Here is a 23346-nt window from a genome sequence, read left to right as displayed (position 1 = left end):
TTAAACTGTATGTTTGAAGATGGGCGTATCTGCTGTTAGAACCATGGCTCTCACTTGACGTGGCTCAATACTGCAAATCTGTACTGTCCCAACCGGTATGTCCTTTATCACGACATACAGTATTGCACACAGTCTCTCACATTGTAATACTTACAGGCTGCAGGCTGGCTGGCCCTCTAAGGGGCCGCAATTTTGCGGAACAGGTGCGGACCCATTCATTTTCAATGGGGCCGGAATGTGCTGTCCGCATCCACATTTGCAGATACGCACTTCCGTTCCGCAAAAAAATAGAACATGTCCTATTCTTGTCCGCAATTGCGGACAAGAAAAGGCATTTTCTATGAGAGTGCCGGCGATGTTTGGTCCGCAAAATGCGGAATGCACATTGCCGGTGTCCGTGTTTTGCGGATCCACAAAACACATACAGACGTGTGAAAGGACCCTAACAGGCCTATTTATACAGACCCTGGGATCCTGAAGAGCACAAGATAGTGAACACCGTAAAAAATAAACCCATAAAACTGTGACGAATAGCGTTTTTTCCCCCCAATTCCATCCCCATAAAAAAAAAAATTCCAGCTACCCACTACATCCTACTCAATATTAAATGGTGCCATTATAAAGTACAATTTGTTTAAAAAGTTATGGCTCCAGGAAGGCAGGGAGTGAAAAATGAAAAGGCAAAAAAGAAATATTGCTCCGTCAGGAAAGGGTTAACACATGGTGTTGTTTGATACCAATGGTTTGTTAAAAAAAAAAATTTGGGTTTTTGAAATCCCTTATAGAAGTTTTTTTTTAATAAAATGCAGCCAAAATGATACAAAGGCTTTCTGTGTGAACAAGTATTATTGGATAAGCTCTTATGGAGAAGCAAATAACCACAAAGCCAGGAAAAATACCTTATACCTATTTCAGTGCTGCAGCCCCCTGTGCCATGCAGCCCTATGCAGGGGCCCAGCTTGTGTGTCATCTAAATGAAAAAACATTTGGGGTCATTTATCAAACTGGTGTAAAGTAGAACTGGCTTAGTTGCCCATAGCAACCAATCAGATTCCAACTTTTTATTTTCCAAAGGAGCTGGAATCTGATTGGTTGATATGGGCAACTAAGCCAGTTCTACTTTACACCAGTTTGATAAATGACCCCCATTGTTCCTTGATAGTCACCTGGGTCATGGGGTCAATGTGTGGCACAGAGGGGTGATTACATGTGCAAGCACCTAACTTCTCACTCTTTTTCTAGAAGCCTGCCACATATGTGATAATCAGACAGCAAGTAAGACCTCAGAAGTGAACCCCCTCTGCAGCCATACAGACCACACAGGGTGTTCAGAACAGAATTGGCCTTTCCTGCCGGAACAAACTGTGTTCAGGATGATCAGAGGGGGGTTAAGGCCTCTTTCACACTTGCGTTGTTGGGATCCGGCATGCACTTCCGTTGCCGGAGGTGCCTGCCGGATCCGTAACAACGCAAGTGTACTGAAAGCATTTGAAGACGGAACCGTCTTCCAAATGCTTTCAGTGTTACTATGGCACCCAGGACGCTATTAAAGTCCTGGTTGCCATAGTAGGAGCGGGGGAGCGGTATACTTACAGTCCGTGCGGCTCCCGGGGCGCTCCAGAATGACGTCAGGGCGCCCCATGCGCATGGATGACGTGATCCATGTGATCACGTGATCCATGCGCTTGGGGCGCCCTGACGTCACTCTGGAGCGCCCCGGGAGCCGCACGGACGGTAAGTACACTGCTCCCCCGCTCCCCACTACACTTACCATGGCTGTCAGGACTTTAGCGTCCCGGCAGCCATGGTAACCACTCTGAAAAAGCTAAATGTCGGCTCCGGCAATGCGCCGAAACGACGTTTAGATTAAGGCCGGATCCGGATCAATGCCTTTCAATGGGCATTGATCCCGGATCCGGCCTTGCGGCAAGTCTTCAGGATTTTTGGCCGGAGCAAAAAGCGCAGCATGCTGCGGTATTTTCTCCGGCCAAAAAACGTTCCGTACCGGAACTGAAGACATCCTGATGCATCCTGAACGGATTTCTCTCTATTCAGAATGCATTAGGATAATCCTGATCAGTATTCTTCCGGCATAGAGCCCCGACGACGGAACTCTATGCCGGAAGAAAAGAACGTAAGTGTGAAAGAGCCCTTAATCTCATGATTAAAAAGTCCTTGTGCATCTGTCTAACAGCATATTATCATAGATTTACAGGACAGTGCAATACATGTATATCACCGTAAAATATAACCACTGGCCATTTCCCAATGTTTCCAATGAAGCTCACCTGCAAAAACTATGGTATCTTGCCCAAGGTATAGGATTTCCCCGCAGTGGCGATATGTCATTGCAGATTACTTGCGACATTTACAGCTATGCCCAGGCTTGGGCATTACTTCCTAGTTGGGCATTAGCCTTGCTGACACGCCCATTGTAGTTGTAGCACAAGTGACCGCTGAGGCCAGTGATTGTCCACAGAGGTCATGGACCAAGCCACTTCCACAACAGCTGGAAACAGGGCAGCAGTGTGGGAACTGTGGAACTGTAGACAGGTGTTTTTTATTTGGCACAGGTTTCAACCATTGGAATTCCAAGGCTGGACAACATTTTTAACCCTACTAGTTCAATCTCGTGCTTACAGAAGTTTTGTATGTATTATAGCGTGTGAGCATCATGCTCTCTCTGTTTAACATGCAGAAGGGTAAAGGACCAGGTCAAACAATAAAAACAGAACTAAAATCAGAGTACAATGTGCATTTTAGCCATTTGGTAAGCAACCTTATATTTACAGATGCAGCCGAGCTAAACTTAATGGTTATCGCGTTAAGTAAAGAATGGTAAGAAAAAGATACGGTAACTGTTCAGTGGATTTCATTGGCTTTTGTCACGAGATAACACTGTGCCATGTATTATCAGAATCTATTTTAGCTCTGCTACATCTGTAACTCTGTTACATCTGTTAATATAATGTTCCTTGAATTGTATCTAAAACAGCATCTTATTCCACGGTGTGAGACTTCCCTTTGTATCTTCCTTCCTGGAGGACACTACATTTACTACTGGAAGGGACTCATATCTTAGACAATGCTCTATTGGACTAATGACCAGGCTTATTCAACAGAGTAAGGCCTATTGCACACGAACGTGTGTGCTCCGTGGCCGTATACGGTACCGCATTTGGAGATCCGCAATACACGGGCACAGTTCTGTGTGCATTCCGCATCACGGATGCGGACCCATTCACTTCAATGGGTCCACAAATCTGGAGATGCGGAATGGTGCCGCACGGAACGGAACCCTATGGAAGCACTACGGAGTGCTTCCGTGGGGTTTCGCCCCGTACTTCTGTTACGCAAAAAGATAGAACATGTCCTATCTTTTTGCGGAACGGCCAGATCGCGGACCCATTAACGTGAATGGGTCCGCGATCCGCTGCGGCTGCCCCATGGTGGGTGTTCGTGCATTGAGGCCCGCAATTTGCAGGCCGCAGAACGGCCACGGGGTGCACACGTTCGTGTGCAAGAGGCCTAAGGAGATTGCCACCTCTGCAATTTTAGAAAGCAATCGTAATAAAGCATTACGTTTACCCTACACTTCTTCCTATGAGTTCCAGAAACTGGATCATTCCATTACTCTTAGACTAAAAGTAAACTTGAATCTGACACTATCAAAAACAAAAGTCTAAAAATGGGATTATGCCAATAAACAGATCCATAACTAGCCCAAATCAAGTAGTGCTAATAATTTTTCTTCTCCTTATGTCCTTCGCCTTTATCTGACACACAGTCTGCCTTCACTCCCCTCTCTCACACATTCCATTCCTCCTCACTTTTCCACCCACACCAGGACCATCATTAAATACCAATCAAAGGTTCATGTTTCATCATCCAGTTCAGATCCCAACCAGTCCAAGAGATTCCCGACAACCAATCCTCCATTTCATCATCCACTTCACATCTCATCCAACCATTCTCACCCAATCTTCCCCTCCATTCTCCTCCCTTCCACCAGCCCTATACCAATTGATCCCCACCGTCCAATCCCTCACCATTGCTCATATCCATACTGTCACGGCTGAGGATGGGGGAAACCCTCAGCCGTGCGATGCCAGAAGATGTTAGGTCACTGCTTGACCAGGATGACAGAATTAGGGAGCAGGTCACCTCCTACAGCGTCCCTAACTATGACCCTGACTCCTAGCTGTATGAGCCGACCCTGATGGTAGGAGGGCTCATACTCCGGAACCTTGGGGTCCCTACTAGCCCTCAGGGTGGCCCTGAACTAGGAGCAGGGTAAAACGACCTGTTCCTCCCAGACACAAAGGAACAGGAGTCTCACTGGCCAAGCTGCAAGGAAGGGGAAACACATACAGACATATGGATATGGCAGGTGAACAACACTAGTTCCAAACCTACCTGCCACAGCCTTGCTGACTGGAACCCATGCACCAGTATTGCCGTCCACACAAACACCAAGGAGACAGCACACCACAAAACACACAGGTAACCAGGACATCCATAGCTGTAATAAACACGGAAAGGAAAACACATCAACTTGACATCATACATAGGTTTTATGACTACAAGGGTGGCCCTCAATGGAAGATGGTATAATACCAGGAGGATGACTCCAGCAAACCATGGCTGAAGTACCCCTCAGAGTCTGGCATCCAGCAGGCGCTAAATAGCCCCAAGTGGCCACACACAGACACTCCCAGTGTTCACACACAAAGAAGGGAGTTAACAATTCCTACACCAGGCAAGGGAAGACTGCCACTAAAAGGGAAAGTGTCCAAACAAACATTACACTGCAGCTGTTACCGCAGGCAACGACATGCATGGCAACCATGTCCTGGGAAACAGCCAGAAGACCGAGACACTGCCACCACATGTACAACACCACACGTTGCCACGGACAGCCACCAGTGAAGGGAAAATGTCACAGTGCACACGACAGGGAAAGTGCACACAAACACATAGCCAGAGGCAACCGCATGCATACCTGTTGTCCGCGGCAACCGCACTTGAGGCAAACTACTAACAGCCCCCAGCTGCGGTTGACAAAACACTCAGACCGCGGGCAACTGCATGCGGCTCCCAAGGAGTCACGACCATAACCATGGGCGTGACACATACCCACCAATTCCACAGCTCCGACCTAAAATTCTTCTCCGGTACTCACATCCATACCCAATAATATCATAGCTGGGGCCTTATCTTCTCATCTCATCTCTATGCTGGACCCTTCCATGTCCACCTCAGTCACATTGCATAGATCTACATCCTCATCCTCCTCTCTGCATTGCACTTTCATTTACTGTTCATCACTCTCCAGCTTCCTTTCCATTCTGATCTGAATTTTTCCATTTCCATTCTGATCTGAATATTTTATTACCCACCTGTTTCTGTTCCCACTGCCAATATGCATCCCCACTCCCCACACCACTTTCTGCCCATCCCTGGGACCACACCACCTCCCCTACGGTCATATCCCCTCCCTCCCAGATCCCAAAAAAGAAAAGGAAACCCAGAAACTGCAGGAGTGGGCAGACTAGATGGGCCAAATGGTTCTTATCTGCCGACACATTCTATGTTTCTACGAGTGGGGAACACAAGAATTCCCAGGACTGTAGACCAGGAGCGTTTGGTCTGGGGTCTGATTTATTTAGGGGATCTGGTCTGAAGTCATTTTGGGGCCTGAATTCTTTTGGGGGTCTAATCTAAGATAGGGATTAACCTTGAGGTCAAGTGTCAAAATAACACCCCAAGTGTCAAGTAACACCCCATGTTAAGTCATGCCCACAAAGCCACACTCCATTTTAACCATTGTAAACTTGGCCAGTATTTTTTGTTGGGTAAGGTGGCAATCCTAGAAAGGGCACTGTGAACCTGTGTCCCACTTCTCATCCCTGACATCCTATTAAGAACATCCAAATTACGGATCAGCAAAATATGGATGCGGTCTATGTGAGCCCCATTGGGGACAGCTTAAAGGGAGTCTTTCACGCCGATTGACCCTAATAACAGACTTATGTCCACGGCATCCCCCCTATTAAAACTGTTCTTACTGTTAATTCCTTGCTAGAATCGTTTGTCCGAAAAACACTTTTATTCCGTATGCAAATGAGGCTGTGAAGGTGCCCAGGGGCGGCCTTACAACGGCCGGTGCCCAGGCCCCTGGGTCATTTTCATACCAATGCACTCCCCCTCCGCCGATTCTGCCCGCCCATCCGCCGCGTCTGCCCGCCCTTGGTCTCTTCTCTATCTTTCCTCCTACTGTCCGTAATCCCGCGCATGCGCCGATGCGCATTGAATGACCACAGTCTGGCCGGGGCATCACAGTTTACCGTGCGCATGCGCCGGCCCTGGCCTAACTTACGTTCTTGCCGTGATCACAGCATCACGGCAAGAACGTAAGTTAGGCCCGGGCCGGCGCATGCGCACAGTAAACTGTGATGCCCCAGCCAGGCTGTGGTCATTCAATGCGCACGCACCGATATCGCAGTCATCGGCTCATGCGCGGGATTACGGACAGTAGGAGGAAAGATAAAGAAGAGACCAAGGGCGGGCACAAGTGGCGGATGGGCGAGCAGAAGCGGCGGAGGGGGAGTGGATTGGTATGAAAATGACCCAGTGGCCTGGGCTCCGGCCGTTGTAACGCCGCCCCTGGGAACCTTCACAGCCTCATTTGAATACGGAATAAAAGTGTTTTTCGGACGAACGATGCTAGCAAGGAATTAACGGTAAGAACAGTTTTAATAGGGGGGATGCCATGGACATAAGTCTGTTAATATGTTAATAGGGTCAATCGGCGTGAAAGACTCCCTTTAATGTTAATGTCTGTAAAGCGCTGCGGAATATAGTAGCGCTATATAAGTGCGTTAAATAAATGTGCATCCCGGGCCCTATTGTATAAATGCCTATTCGCATCTGCAAAAGTGACAAGAAGACAAGAATAGGACATGTGCTATCATTTGCGGCACGGCCACACAGATGCGGACACCACTCGGATGACATTCATCTGCTGTTGGCATTTTTTGTGTCCCTATAGAAATGAATGGGTCCACATTTGATTCGCAAAAAATCTCAGTTGAATGTGGACTGAAAATATGGTCGTGTGCATTAGGCCTAAATAAGAGGAGGGTGGACTGTGGCTAGCTGCTGGGTCAGACAGAAAGACTGGGGCAGGGGTGGACCGACCATAGACCCTACAGGGAAATTTCCCGGTAGGGCGACGCCCCTCCTCACAGCTGCCAGCTTGGTACATAATGATCTGAAGCTCTCAGCATTATATAATGCTAGAAGCATCAGGCACTTATGTAACTGGCTGGCAGCCATAGGCACCCTCCTGAATTCAGCTATATCTCCATCCTCAGGACAGTGATACAGCTGAATACTTCGGTGGGGGTATTTTGGGCTGCACCAAGATATCGCTGATGTTCCCCACCTTCTTTCAATTTGAACCCACCTACAACATGGAGCCACTTTTAGTTTTTTTCCAGGGCACTTTAAAAGAGTTTTATGAGATTTTAATACTGATGACCCATCCTCAGGATGGGTCATCAATATCTGATCGGTGGGGGTCCCATCTGATTGGTGGGGGTCCGGGACCCCCACCGATCAGCTTTTTGAGAAGGCACTGGAGCTCCTGTGAGCCCTACAGCCTTCTCTGTACATTTGATAGCAGCTGTTCTTGGTATCGTGCTCAGCCCCATTCACTTCTATGGAGCTGAGCTTAGGGTTGTCACCTGGCTGGTATCTCACTGGCAGGGACGGTATTTTAGTGGCCCTACCAGTGCGGGTAATTTTTTCTACTGGCGATATAATATTTTTTTCTACAAGGCCTGTTACTAATGAGCGCTTCCATTGCGGAGCGCTCATTAGTATAGCCATTACTCCCCCCCCCCCCCCCCCACTTGTGTTAATTAAAAAATAAAATAAATCACCTCTTCCATTTGATCACGCCGCGGGGGAACTCTCAGTGCTGACTGGAGAACAGGACCTGCGTGACATCATCACACTGGAGCGCCGGTACTGTCCTGAGCTTCCAGTCAGCAGTGAGCGTTCACCGCAGCACGAGCAAATGAAGGAGGTGCTTTTATTTTATTTTTCAGAAGCAAAGAAAGGGGCACTAATGGGGGCATTACTATTATTGGGGGGCACTAATGAGGACATTATTCTTACTGGGGGGCACTAATGGGGACATTATTCTTACTGGGGGGCACTAATGGGGACATTATTCTTACTGGGGGGCACTAATGGGGGCATTATTCTTATTGGGGGGCATTAATGGGGGCATTACTAATACTGGGGGCACTATTCTTATTGGGGGCACGCCCCCATAACCACACACCCTTTGGGGTGTGGCTTAACTTGGCCGGTACTTTATGTTGGTGTAGAAACTCCTAGTCTGAATGTGCCTTCATTTCCATCCACAGGCAGCATTCTGGTGCACATGTGAGGCCCGGGCTATATCAGCCAGTCTTGGGTGGGGCTCAGAGCTCTCTGCCTCCTCCCATTGTATGCATGGTCACATGCTGGAGGTTACAGGGAGATTGCTTTGAGTCAGACCTTGCGCTCCTGTAATTCGCCCACTGGCTCCTGGTATTGCCCAGGTAGGTTTAGTGTTAGGTCCCGAGCTACTTGAGAAACCTTGGCGCGGTGCTCGGGCTCAGACATGTCCTCCAAGCAGGATATGTTGGCTAATCTTTCAATTTTAACATCAGTTTGAGGGCTTAGTAAGACCGCAGAGTGCACCTATGTTTGTTTTTGTTATATTATTTTTTACTGTTTATCACATGCACACATTTGCTATCCTGTGTAGGATGTCCATTGTGGTACTTGTGGTCCGCTGCAGGCATCCTCCATTGTATGCATTTTTGCTGGGGATTGCCATTAGCAGCGGACCACAAGTGCCCCCCCGGTATAGATGCACCACTGCATATGGGGTTGAGCACTTCCTGCTTTTAATACCGCGCCAATTTGTAGTTTGTATTTAGAATTTTTTGTTGGTGTAGAAACTCCTAGTCTGAATGTGCCTTCATTTCCATCCACAGGCAGCATTCTGGTGCACATGTGAGGCCCGGGCTATATCAGCCAGTCTTGGGTGGGGCTCAGAGCTCTCTGCCTCCTCCCATTGTATGCATGGTCACATGCTGGAGGTTACTGGGAGATTGCTTTGAGTCGGACCTTGCGCTCCTCTAATTCGCCCACTGGCATTGCCCATACGGCCCAGGTAGGTTTAGCTACTTGAGAAACCTTGGCATGGTACTCGGCTCAGACATGTCCTCACGTAGGACATGTTGGCTAATCTCTCAATTTTAACACCAGTTTGAGGGCTTAGTAAGACCGCAGAGTGCGCCTGTCTTTGTTATATTATATATACTGTTTATCACATGCACACATTTGCTATCCTGTGTAGGATGTCCATTGTGGTACTTGTGGTCCGCTGCAGGCATCCTCCATTGTATGCATTTTTGCTGGGGATTGCCATTAGCAGCGGGCCACAAGTGCCCCCCCGGTATAGATGCACCACTGCATATGGGGTTGAGCACTTCCTGCTTTTTAATACCGCGCCAATTTGTAGTTTGTATTGTTGGGAAAGGTGGCAAACGAAATCACAAATGAATTTGGTATAAAAGGCAAAAGATGCTCGAGACCCCAAATGCTGTTGCGCATTTCTACCTGAGGGAGCAAATCCTGCCCAAAGGTGGCAACCCCAGCTGAGCTGCACCTAGGCCACGTAACTGATGAACGTGTCCTCACTAGCCAGGGAAAAGCTGAGAGAAAGCCACGGCGCTACTGCGAGCACCACTGCCTTCTCACACAGCTTGTAGGGGAGGGTCCCAGGTGTAGGACCACCTCTGATCAGATACTGATGACCTAACCCCTTTACTATCCTTTGTGGTTGTGTCCATGAGAGCTAATACCTTGGCAGAGCAGCTTCTCTGGGCTTCTGGTATTTTAGCCATAACTTCTAGGTAAAAAGAGACAACCTATTTCTACAGATGTACTAAAGCAGGAACCCAGTAGAGGCAGGTATTGGGACAGCCGGCTGCCTGGCACTGACAGCAGGGGGAGCTAGAGGGCAGCCACCCTGTGGTAGGGGCACCTGCGGGTACTCTACTACAGAAGGAGCCTGGAGGCAGCAGGAATGACGTCTCTAGCGCCTCCTCGAGCATCTTCCAGGCTCCTCACACACGAGGGCTGAGCCCGGCCCCTCCCCCAGCCCTGTGCGCACTGCCCCGCACTGGTATTTACCCCTCAGCTAGAGCTGAGCAGCGGGCATAGCAGCACGGCCGGTGCCCCCAACTACGGAAAGAAGCCTCCCGCCAACTAGTCCGGAGACAACACCCTGAGACTGCGGAGGAGGAGCGCTCACATCCTGCGCCTCTCACCATGGCGTTCCCGAGCGACGAGACCTCCCTGGAGCTGGACGAAATGTCAGAGGACGGGGAGATGATAGGTGGGTGGTGTGCCCGCTGTGTGCCGGGTTGTGCCCGCGGCTGACTTGTGGTAGGAGTTTGAGGAGAGAACGCGGGATTATTGGGTCTGTCAGAAGTTCAGAGCCAACTCTGTGGCGGTGCCCGTGTATGTGGCAGTATGCCCTGAGCAGTAAAGGGCATACCCTGCCGGATATCAGATTCCTGCACTGATTCCCTCCAGCTGGATTTGGAAGCCCCCCTCCTGGAGCCCCCCAGTCCTCAGCTTAGGCACAATTCACATGTAGTGGTAGTGTGCAGCGCCAGTCTATCTGAGCAATCTGCAATACACTGTCCAAGTTGGCGGTGTGGCACACTACCGCTACATGGGAACCCAGCCTAAGGGCTCATGCACACCACCCTATGTATTATTATTATTTTATTTTTTTGAGGACCCTTTGAAGCGAATGGTTCCACATACGGGCTACAAAATAAAGCAACGGGCGCGGAAAGCAAATACGGTCTTGTGCATGAGCCCTATGGCAGTGAAAAAGGGCTGTCACATGGACGTTTTCCAAACCATCACAGTCTTTGGGGCTATTCACATGCCCGTAGACAGTAGAGCACCCGGCAATTGTGCGGACCCATTTATTCTCTATAGGGATGGAATGGATGCGAACAGCACACAGTGTGCTATCCGCATTTCTGGAGCGCACCGCCGATCTTCCGGTCCGCGGCTTCTGAAAAAAATAGAACCTGTCCTATTCTTGTCTGCAATTGCTGACAAGAATAGTCAGTTCTATGGGGGTGCCGGATGGGTCTATTGTGGATCTGCAATACACTACGAACGTGTGAATGGACCCTTATGGTAACAAATGATTCTGTCGTAGTCTGTGCCAATGAATCTGTCACCACCTGTAACCCATCAGTCAGAGGTCATGCAAGGTGCGACCCACGCTGATTCTAAATGTGTGTTTCTTTTTGTCAAATTCGCTTGCCTCCCCTACAATTTGCCTGAGAGGTTCTGCGTTCCCTGAATAGTCCTAGTCCGGATCTGCCGGGCTGCTGTATAGCAGAGCAGATGGGCACTGGCATAGCAGGACTGCCGGGCTGCTGTATATCCGAGCAGATGAGCACTGGCATAGCAGGACTGCCGGGCTGCTGTATATCCGAGCAGATGGGCACTGGCATAGCAGGACTGCCGGGCTGCTGTATAGCAGAGCAGATGGGCACTGGCATAGCAGGACTGCCGGGCTGCTGTATATCCGAGCAGATAAGCACTGGCATAGCAGGACTGCCGGGCTGCTGTATATCCGAGCAGATGAGCACTGGCATAGCAGGACTGCCGGGCTGCTGTATAGCAGAGCAGATGGGCACTGGCATAGCAGGACTGCCGGGCTGCTGTATATCCGAGCAGATGAGCACTGGCATAGCAGGACTGCCGGGCTGCTGTATATCCGAGCAGATAAGCACTGGCATAGCAGGACTGCCGGGCTGCTGTATATCCGAGCAGATGAGCACTGGCATAGCAGGACTGCCGGGCTGCTGTATAGCAGAGCAGATGGGCACTGGCATAGCAGGACTGCCGGGCTGCTGTATATCCGAGCAGATGAGCACTGGCATAGCAGGACTGCCGGGCTGCTGTATATCAGAGCAGATGGGCACTGGCATAGCAGGACTGCCGGGCTGCTGTATATCCGAGCAGATAAGCACTGGCATAGCAGGACTGCCGGGCTGCTGTATAGCAGAGCAGATAAGCACTGGCATAGCAGGACTGCCGGGCTGCTGTATATCAGAGCAGATGGGCACTGGCATAGCAGGACTGCCGGGCTGCTGTATAGCAGAGCAGATGGACATTGGCATACAGGACTGCCGGGCTTGTGCACGTCATTAGGAGGACTGAGAGGGGAAGAACGATTTCTTGATCACAACGGGATTAGGCCAGGTTCGCACTTGCGTTAGGATAGTCCGTTATGGGTTCAATTTATAACGGGATTCATAGACGGAATGCAAAACGGAAGCCTTTAAGAGGCATTCAGTTCTGATCAGTCATAATAGAAGTCTATGGGCAGCATAACGGATCCGTCTGGTTTCTGTTATGCAGGACCTGTCGACAGGATTTTGTTTTCCGTCCTGCATAATGACAATAATGGGTGCAGTCTGGCAGGGATCCACATGCTGTACCCGTGGCTCAGCCACACATGTTAGGCTACTTTCACACTTGCGGCAGAGGATTCCGGCAGGCAGTTCCGTCGCTGGAACTGCCTGCCGGATCCGTCAAAACGTATGCAAAGTGATGGCATTTGTCAGACGGGTCAGGATCCTGATCAGTATGACAAATGCATTGAAATGGCGGATCCGTCTCTCCGGTGTCATCTGGAAAATCAAATCCGGCATTTATTTTATTTTTTTCCGATCTGAGCATGCGCTGACCGCAATGCCGGATCCGTTTTGCCGGAACACTCTGGACCGGATCCGGCATTAATGCATTTCAATGGGTAAAAATGCCGGATCCGGCATTCCAGTAAGTGTTCCGGAATTTTGGACGGCGATAAAACCGTAGCATGCTGCGGTATTATCTCTGTCCTGAAAAGTCAAAAAGACTGAACTGAAGACATCATAAACGGATTGCTCTTTTATTCAGAATGCATTAGGATAAAACTGATCAGTTCTGTTCCGGTATTGAGCCCCTAGGACGGAACTCAGTGCCGGAAAAGAATAACACTAGTGAGAAAGTACCCTAATAGCACCCTAAGGGCTCGTGAACGCGATCGTATGTATATTGCGGTCTGCAAACCACAATGCCACATTTTTTCGAATGACTATTCTTGTCCGCAAAGCAGACAAGAATAGGACATGTTCCTTTAAATTCCGGAACGCCCACACGGATGTGGACAGCACATGCATGACATCCATGTTGTGCTGTCTGCATTTTTTGCAGTCCCATAGAATTGAATGAGTCCACGTGTGATCCTCACAAAATGTGGATTGGACACAAAGCTAAAATAGGGGCATGTTTTACATGCAGTTTAACCGTTTGGCCGCTGCACTTATAAAGGACATGCTCCCTGTTGATGGAGTCGTGGCTTTAAACAGCTGGCCCATGAACTCCAGCAATGGGAGGCAGGCGCCCCCTGGCTGCCTCCGGAATTTTGGCATGTTGTCCATACCAAGATTCCAATGGCAAATTCCGCCATGTGCACGTAATTGGGTGCAATGATTTTATATGAAATGATTCTCACCTGGTACCCACTCCTCTTCTCAGGCTGGACACCCTGGTGATTGGCTTATTCGATAGTCGTACCCCCTTATCTGCCAGGTGGGTACTGTATGGACAAAGTGATCGAAATATCAACATATTAGATATAATGGCCTGAAAATGGACAGCCCACCTAGATGTAACATGTTTCCATACACATCCCCATGCAGTTACTAGAAACAAGTTACATTATAAATGTACAGTATATCGCACAGGAAGGCGAGATTTATCAAAACTGGTGCAAAGGAACACCCAGAGCAACCAATCAGATTCCACCTTTCACTTTTCACAGCTCCCTTTGTAATATGAAAGGTGGAATCTGATTGGTTGCTCTGGGCAACTAAGCCAGTTCTACTTTCCACCAGTTTGGATCCATTTCCTTCAGTGTTCTTCATGACATGACTTTGGCTGGAAGAAACACTCCTGCGTAGCCTGTACCTGTGAAGATAAGGCATCGGCCATGTCTAACAGTAAACTGCTCGGCGCTGAGGAGTCCAGAGGAATTCCAAACAGCTGACTCCACCTTTGTAATAAGAGCTGAGCTGGGTTTTACTCAGGATCCCGTTATATTTCAGCCTGGGATTGTGCAATTGGACTATTTTTTTTTTTTGGGGACTAGAGGCGGGTGTGTGATTCAGAGACGGTTGCTCCTGTACTAATGTGCTATACTTATCCAGACTTGTCTGTTATTTGGGGCGTAACCTGACGATTCTGCACTTCCTGTAATGTGATAAGATCAGCTACCATATAGTGTAAAATTACACAGGCCAGGATCGAAATGTGCGGAAGAAAGTGATAGAACGCTGCATGACCCCCCTGTTTTATTATAAACTGTGCCGTTACCTCCTAGAAGTCAAATAAAGGGATGAATGTGTGTGCCAGTGGATAAACCTGGAGTACAGGTACTGTGTACACAGCATTAGGGCTCATTCACACAACCGTTGTTGTTTTGCAGTCCATTTTTCACTGTTGTTCCGTATCTGAGTGTGTTTTTTTTTCTCTCTCTGATTTAGGCTACATGAACACGCACTTTGTTTGTTTCCGTGTCCGTTCAGTTTTTTTTTTGCTGATAGGATGCGGACCCATTCATTTCAATGGGTCTGCAAAAAATGCGGACAGCACACCGTGTGCTGTCCGCATCAGCGTGGCCGTTCCGTAGCCCCGCAAAAAAAAAAATAGAACACGTCCTATTCTTGTCCGTTTTAGGCTACTTTCACACCTGCGTTAGGTGTGGATCCGTCTGGTTTCTGCACAGACGGATCCGCACCTATAATGCAAACGATTGTGTCCGAACAAAGTCAAAACGGATCCGTCCTGACTTACATTGAAAGTCAATGGGGGATGGATCCGTTTTCAATTGCACCATATTGTCAGGGAAAACGGATCCGCTCCCATTGACTTACATTGTAAGTCAGGACGGATCTGTTTGGCTCCTCATCGCCAGGCGCACACCAAAACTATTTGGTGTCCGCATCCATTGAATCCAGAATTCAAAACGCCAGTGTGAAAGTAGCCTTAGGCATTGTTACAATGGATCCGCAAAAAAAACGGATGGCATACGGATGTCGTCACTTTTTAAAATGTATTTATTTTTTTATTTTTATTTTTTTGCGGACCCGCAATTTGCGGACCGCAAAACAGATACGGTCGTGTGCATGTAGCCTTAAGTACTCTTCCGTTCTGTTATTGCACAAGACATATCCGTATGGTTTCCGTATTTGATGTTTTTTGCGGATCGTATACAGAAACAGTAACTTATTAATCACCAAACACATGAGCAATATGGGCTGGGCATAGCATTTCTACAGTATGGATCTGCAAAATACGGATGACCTACGGATGTGTTCCGTGTAGGGTTGTTGCGGGTATCGAAATTTCGATACCCAATCGATACTTTTGTCCCGGTATCGATACGATACCGGGATTTCCATTTTTTCGATACTGGGCTGCTCTGCTGCGCAGTCTAGTATCTCTGGACATGAGCGTGCAGCTCTCAGCGCGCTCATGTTCTCTCAGCAGCACAGGGGAGAAGGAAGCAGTCTCTCCCTCCCCCTGTGCTGCCGCTGCCACCAATGAGAAGAGAGGGGCGGGCGCACTGCGCCACTAATGATACGACTTTTCCTACACAGAGGAGGTTCACCCGCTGTGCCCCATTACTGTCTCCTCTCTTGCTCCACATGCCAATTACTATCGGAGCGATGGGGAGGAGACATCAGCTTCTCTAGTGGGCGTTCCTTCTCCCTGCGCTGCGATTGGACAGCGCTACAGCCAGGGAGAAGGAACGCCCACTTGAGAAGCTGATGTCTCCTCCCCATTGCTCCGATAGTAATTAGCATATGGAGCAGGAGAGGAGACAGTAATGGGGCACTGCGGGCGAACTGAGCGGCGCCCAGGACTAATAGTAAGTGCTGGGATATCGCTGGGCGCCGCTCTGTGTAGCCTAATACTTAAAGTCTGGACCCAGGAAAAGTAGACTTTAACACATAATACAGGAGGCGGGTGCCGGTAGCAGAATCGCATTAAGGGGTAATTATCATTGGTGGCACAGTGCGCCCTCCCCCCTCAACCCCCCCACCCCATTAAAATCATTGGTGGCACAGTGCGCCGGCCCCCCCCCCCATCCCGTATTAAAATATTGGTGGCAGTGGCCACAGGGTCCTCTCTCCTACCCCTCAGGCCTCTTTCACACGGGCGTGTCCGGATTAGGTCCGGATGCGTCCCGGTGCATTGCGGCAAACCCGCGCGAGTAGGTATGCAATTGCAGTCAGTTTTGACTGCGATTGCGTTCCGTTTTTATCGCGCGGGTGCAATGCGTTTTGCACACGCGTGATAAAAAACTGACTGTGGTACCCAGACCCGAACTTCCTCACAGAAGTTCAGGTTTGGGTTAGTTGTAGTGTAGATTGTATTATTTCCCCTTATAACATGGTTATAAGGGAAAATAATAGCATTCTGAATACAGAATCCATAGTACAATAGGGCTGGAGGGGTTAAAAAAATAAATAAAAATTAAAAATAATAATTTAACTCGCCTTAATCCACTTGTTCGCGCAGCCGGCATCTCTTCTGTCTTCATCTGTGAGCAATAGGACCTTTGATGACGTCACTGCGCTCATCACATGGTCCATCACATGGTCCATCACATGATCCATCACCATGGTGATGGATCATGTGATGAACACAGTGATGTCATCAAAGGTCCTATTGCTCACAGAACAAGACAGAAGAGATGCCGGCTGTGCGAACAAGTGGATTAAGGTGAGTTAAATTATTTTTAATTTTTTTTTAATCCCTCCAGCCCCTATTGTACTAAGCATCCGCACTTGCTTGCGGTTTTCACGCACCCCCATTCACTTCTATGGGGCCTGCTGCGATTTTCACGCAACGCACAAGTGATGCGTGAAAGTCACCGCTCATGTGCTCAGCCCCATAGAAGTGAATGGGTCGGTATTCAGTGCGGGTGCAATACGTTCACTTCACACATTGCACCCGCGCGGAAAACTCGCCCGTGTGAAAGGGGCCTTATTGGTGGCAGTGGCAGCTTCTGATCGGAGCCCCAGCCGTGTAATCCTGTGGCTTTTTTTTTTTTTTTTTCGCATGGTATCTAGTATCGAAAAAAAATTGGTATCGCAACAACTCTAGTTCCGTGTGCATTCTGTGTGTTTTTTTTTTTTTTTTTTTTTTACTTGAATGGGGCCTCGTGATTTGCGGACAATAAGGACAATTGCACATGACGGTGTATGACTTTTTCAGTATTTTGCGGTCCGCAAAAAATACGGATGACATCCGTGTGCATTCTGTTTTTTGCGGAACGAAACATCTGGCCCCTAATAGAACAGTACTATCCTTGTCCGTTATGCGGACAATAATAGGACATGTTCTATCTTGGAACGGAAATACGGAAACGGAATGCATACGGAGTACATTCAGGTTTTTTTGCGGACCTATTGAAATGAATGGTTCCGAATACGGACCATATACGGAACGCAAAAAACGGAACGGCCATGTGGACAAACGTAAACGGACTGAACACTAAGTAACTTCTGTATTTTCTACAGCCCCATTAAAGTGAAGGGTTCCGGATACGATTTGCAAAAAAAAAACCGGAATGGAAGCGGAAAGAAAATACGTCCGTGTGCATGTGCCCTTAGTAATGTAGCTGTCCTCATTGTACGCCAGACCTCCTAAAGATCAGCTGGGCCGCCCATAGACACCAGGCAGTGTTCACTGTGTGTGCATTCAGGGCATATACCTCGTTGCAGAAGTTTCTGTGACTGAACATCAGTTCCCTTCATTTGAATGGGGCCAACCAAAATTCGTATTTTGGCCTGGGTCCATGAGCGTCGTTTTTCACTCCTCATCTTTGCATTCAGGAAAAATTGCAGCGTGTTCTATATTGTGCGGTTTTCGCACAGCCCATGCATGGAAAATGGAAGTTATCCGGATGTAATGCGTTTTTCACTGATGGTTGCTAGGAAATGTTGAGTGTTTTTTTTGACTCTCATCAAAAACTGATGCGTATGGGGGACAAAACTGAAACGCTGAACACAATCGCAGACAAAACCGATTCAAGTTGTGTGCAAAACTGTCAGTTTTTGGCCTAATGCACACGACTGTTGTGTGTTTTGCGGTCCGCAAACCGCAGATCCGCAAAACACGGATGGCGTCCGTGTGCGTTCTGCAATTTGTGGAACGGCGCAGACAGCCATTAATATAACTGCCTATTTTTGTCCGCAAAAAGCGGACAAGAATAGGACAGGTTATATTTTTTTGGCGGACCACGGAACGGAGCAACGGATGCGGACAGTGCAGTTTTAGCGGCTCGGATGCGGACCAAAACAACGCCAGTGTGCATTAGGCCTTTCCCATAACAGATCCTGACCCCATCCGTATCGCTCATGGCGTAAGGAGGGGGGATGATGCTGCAGTCTGGTCCACTCCAGGGCTAGGCTACATGCACACAACCATAGGTCCGCAAATCTGAAAAATACTGCTATAGGCCTTGTGCATGCTGCATTTACCCAATAGAGCAAAACCGACAAGAATAGGACATGTTCCATTATTTGTGGAACAGGCGCACAGGTGCGGACAGCACACGGATGACATCCATGTGCTGTCCGGATTATTTGTGGAAATGAATGTGTGCGATATGCAGATCAAATGCGGATCCAAAATACGGTCGTGTCTATGAGACCTTAGGAAAATATGCATTTACAGAGATGGTGCAGAGGATCCGTTCCGTCACTGTGGTACGGTATATGCACACGGCAGTGTCGTTTATGCAGATTTTCCACTTTCCTTTTTCTGCATTTCCACATCAAACTGTTTTTTTTTTTTTTTTTTTTTACACATGCATTTTGTTGTGAATTTGCCCCAGATCTCACAGACAACTGACATACCTCTGATTTCAAAACCACACGCCTGGTCTGTACCCACACCGTGTACATGACATTTTGCAAATCTAATCTACTTAGCTGGCCCTGTATTATCATGGGTTTTCTGCACGAAAATCCTTACGCAATCCGCTCTCCCTTGCTCTGCGCTCTATTGTGCAGGACAAGGGCTGTTTGTTTAGATTTCTAACACTGCCGAACCGGCTAGGGCAGCGCTAAAGCCTGTCCATTAGTGCCAGTGACATCTGCAGTACCCCAGCTTACCCATGGAGAGCCCGGTACGTCCCCGCGATACAGAGCAGGGCAAGATGCTCGTGACAGATGGGCTGAGTGGGGGAAGATGGGGATATGTCCGGGGTTCTGCATCTTTTGGATAGATCATCAGTATCTGACCCCCTGGACCCCCACCGCTCAGCTGTTTGAGAAGGCAGTAGCGCTGTTTCCGGCAGGCCAGTGACGCCATGACTATTATCACTGGCCTAGGTGTGGCTCAGCCTCGTTCACTTCATTGGGTCTCAGCTGCGCCAAGGCCAGTGATAATAGTCGTGACGTCACTGGGTCTGAGGGAAACGGCGAGGAGGCTGCAGCGCTACTGCCTTCTGAGACGGCTGATCGACGGGGGTCCGGGTGTCAGACCCCCACAAATGAGATGCTGATCATCTATCCAAAGGATAGATCATCAGTAATCAAAAGGTGTAGAACCGCTTTATTGTTTTGCTGTGATTCTTGAAAACCATGATGTGTGTGTCTCAGTTTACACAAAAATGTTGGGACCCCAAAAATATTATTTTGCCTATGGCATTTTACAGGTAAATGTTGCCACCCATAGAAAATGATTTGTGTCCTGACACTGGAGCAGCAGAACGTTAAGACATGGCTTGGGCTACTTTCAGACTTGCGGCAGTGTGATCCGGCAAGCAGTTCCGTCATCAGAACTGCCCGCCGGATCCGCCGATCTGGATGTGACTGAAAGCATTTGAGACAGATCCGGATGCGGATGCGTCTCACAAATGCATTGCAAGAACGGATCCGTCTCTCCGCTTGTCATGCGGACAGACGGATCCGTCTTGTATCTTTCTTCACATTCTTACCGGTCTGTGCATGCGCAGACCGGAAGGACAGATCCGGCATTCCTGTATTTTGAATGCCGGATCCGGCACTAATACATTCCTATGGGGAAAAATGCCGGATCCGGCATTCAGGCAAGTCTTCAGTTTTTTTCACCGGAGATAAAACCGTAGCATGCTGCGGTATTATCTCCGTCCTGATTAGTCAAAAAGACTGAACTGAAGACATCCTGATGCAAACTGAACGGATTACTCTCCATTCAGAATGCATGGGGATAAAACTGATCAGTTCTTTTCCGGTATAGAGCCCCTAGGACGGAACTCAATACCGGAAAAGAAAGTACCCTAAGCGAAACTTTGTCATCATGATGGCTACAAAATTGCCCTTGACAAGCAGGTGCCTATCCTGAAGCTGGCAGATGGCACATTATTCTAGTGAGCTGGATGCTTTCTGATAGCAGCCCCAGACCACCCTTGGCACAGCAGACTTCACATGGCTGTGCTGTCAGCAGGAGGCTACATTGTATAGAGCTTCCAGACAGTAGAAGGTGGGGGCGTGAAGGAGACTTGTTGGGACTGCCTACTCTGGAAGGGGCTCTACTGAACAAGTGGAGGGGGACGTCTCCTAGAATTGGTGAAGAGACGTGTTCATTGTAAGATTAAAGGAAAACTGGAGGACACAAGTGTTACTAGTAGAAGGAAGGGGCACTGTGCTGTGACTGCCATGAAGGGGAGCTCTACGAATGCTGGAGCCCGGGGATAGGGAGATATGTCAGGTAATGCCAGGCTGTCAAGGCTCTGGACGCTGTGTGCCAGCGGTACCTTCTAATTACTTACAAATGTGCACATACTGTTTTTGATGTCAGTAGTGACTTTTCTAACCTTGTATTTCTTCCTTGAAATCTTTTATAGTATTTTGTCCTTTTTAGTAATATCCCCTTAGTGTCTTCTTATTCTTTACTTGACCTCATGGTGTCCTGCTCTGTAAATAAGGCTACTTTCACACTAGCGTTTTTCTTTTCCTGTGCTGAGTTCCGTCCTAGGGGCTCAATACCAGAAAAGAACTGATCAGTTTTATCCTAATGCATTCTGAATAGAGAGCAATCTGTTCAGGATGCATCAGTTCAGTCCCTCTTACCAAATTTGGCCGGAGAAAATACCGCAGCATGCTGCGGTATTTTCTCTTCCCAGAATTCCGGAACACATATTTACCATTGAAATGCATTAATGCCGGATCCGGCACCAAGTGTTCCGGCAAAACAGATCCAGTTTTCCGGTCTGCGCATGCACAGACCTTTAAAAATGCCCCAAAAAAATACCGGATGCATTTTACCGGATGACACCGGAGAGACGGATCCGTTGTTTCAATGCATTTGTTAGATGGATCCGCAAATGGCTCATATAAAGGAAAAATTGAAACTTCTCTTTTTGAATCCACAACCTGAAAGTGGAAACGCAGCAGAAATGTCCATGTAAAGAATGTAACAACTTCAGATCACTGTGGAAATAGTATTATTACAAAGTATCATTTGGTTAAGACTAGACAAATCTCAGGAGTCCGGTGAGAAATCCAGAAAAATGCTGCTGAAGCTTAACTTTTAAGATTGTTATCTGTAATGTCAGTCTAAAAGCTGATTTACAGGTCCTGGTGGGGCAGGCGATCCTTCCCAACTGCCTGCTCATCAGTGGAGGAGACCGCTTATTTACATGCAGTGATCCCCTCCACTGTATGTATGAACAATCGCTGGTCCTCATATAGTCATAGTTTCTGGGCTGAGTGCGATTTAGATTCTCTGCCCACAAACTATGGTTTAGGTGTCCACACAAGCGGTTGTTTTGCCCGATCAGTGGCACCTTTACACAGGCGGATTTATCCGGAACGAGCATTTGTACAAATGTTCGTCCCCAATAATCTGTAAAAGGGCGTTAAGCGACAGGCTACTCAGAGTAAAATAGGAGTGGTCTGCCTGATGTCCTAAAGACTTAGGCTACTTTCACACTAGCGTTTGGTGCGGATCCGTCATGGATCTGCACAAACAGATCCGTTCAGATAATGCAACCGTCTGCCTCCGTTCAGAACGGATTCGTTTGTATTATCTGTAACATAGCCAAGACGGATCCGTCTTGAAAACCATTGAAAGTCAACGGGGGACGGATCCGTTTTCTATTGTGCCAGTGAAATGGAATGGAAAAAGATCCGCTCAGAATGCCTCAGTTTGCCTCTGATCAGTCTCCACTCCGGAGGCGGACACCAAAACACTGCAAGCAGCGTTTTGGTGTCCGTCTGACGAAACTGAGCCAAACGGATCCGTTCTGACACACAATGTAAGTCAATGGGGACGGATCCGTTTGGCTCAGTTTCGTCAGACGGACAGCAAAACGCTGCAAGCTGCTTTTTAGTGTCCGCCTCCAGAGCGGAATGGAGACTGAACGGAGGCAAACTGAGGCATTCTGAGCGGATCCTTTTCCATTCAGAATGCATTAGGGCAAAACTGATCCGTTTTGGACCGCTTGTGAGAGCCTTGAACGGATCTCACAAACGGAAAGCCAAAACGCCAGTGTGAAAGTAGCCTTAGCCGGGTTCCCCGACTAGTGGCTCCACAGCATTATTCTCTTCCATCAGGATATGTCAGTACTGCAGCAGAGGAATCTGCATCAGCTCACTGGCTATTTTCCGCACTAAGATATTCTGTTTAGATATAGAAAATTGTAAGAGAAAAATAATTTAAGCAAGGATTTCAGTGAAGTCCTAGTCTGCCAGTAAAGTCCCGGTTATCTCCAGCAGTCCTATGGAGTATGAATGCGGTGGAAGTGCATATGCGCAGTTCCTGCTCCATTCATCCCTGTGTTCTGATCTGACAGTTATCTCTATACTGGTAACCAGTATACTCCTTTCATTAGTCTCTGGCCACTTACCATCAATGGTCAGTAAGAGTTTGAACCTAGAGAGCCCCTTTTGAGGTAGAAGGTGTCGGTGGGTGGATTGATTGAGCATAAATGGTTGGGACAACTGGAGAATCAATGCGTCTGTCTCCAGTGAGCTGGCTTGGTTGTAGAACATGTGTTTGAATTTAATAATGGTTTAATCAGATGCTGGAGGTCTGGTGACCTCATAAATGTCAATTAGGAGGACATAGATTGTGTTACGTGCATCATCCAGAAGATGGGAGGGCATGCAGTATATTAGGTTGTACAAATGGAATAGT

General features: G+C 48.2%; 1 protein-coding gene across 1 annotated transcript in view; it reads left to right on the top strand.

Annotated features, from left to right (window-relative positions):
* The first annotated feature begins 10200 nt into the window (after positions 1-10200).
* ANO6 (anoctamin 6) overlaps positions 10201-23346 on the top strand; it is a 120171-nt gene continuing 107025 nt past the window's right edge. Inside the window, exon 1 of the mRNA XM_040410643.1 lies at positions 10201-10465. Within this exon, the coding sequence (XP_040266577.1) occupies positions 10399-10465 (67 nt within the window). The 5' untranslated portion in view covers positions 10201-10398. The remainder of the gene's footprint in view (positions 10466-23346) is intronic.

Source organism: Bufo bufo, chromosome 1, assembly GCF_905171765.1.
Source record: "Bufo bufo chromosome 1, aBufBuf1.1, whole genome shotgun sequence".
Taxonomy (NCBI): Eukaryota; Metazoa; Chordata; class Amphibia; order Anura; family Bufonidae; genus Bufo; species Bufo bufo.
This window is presented reverse-complemented; position numbering and strand designations above follow the sequence as displayed.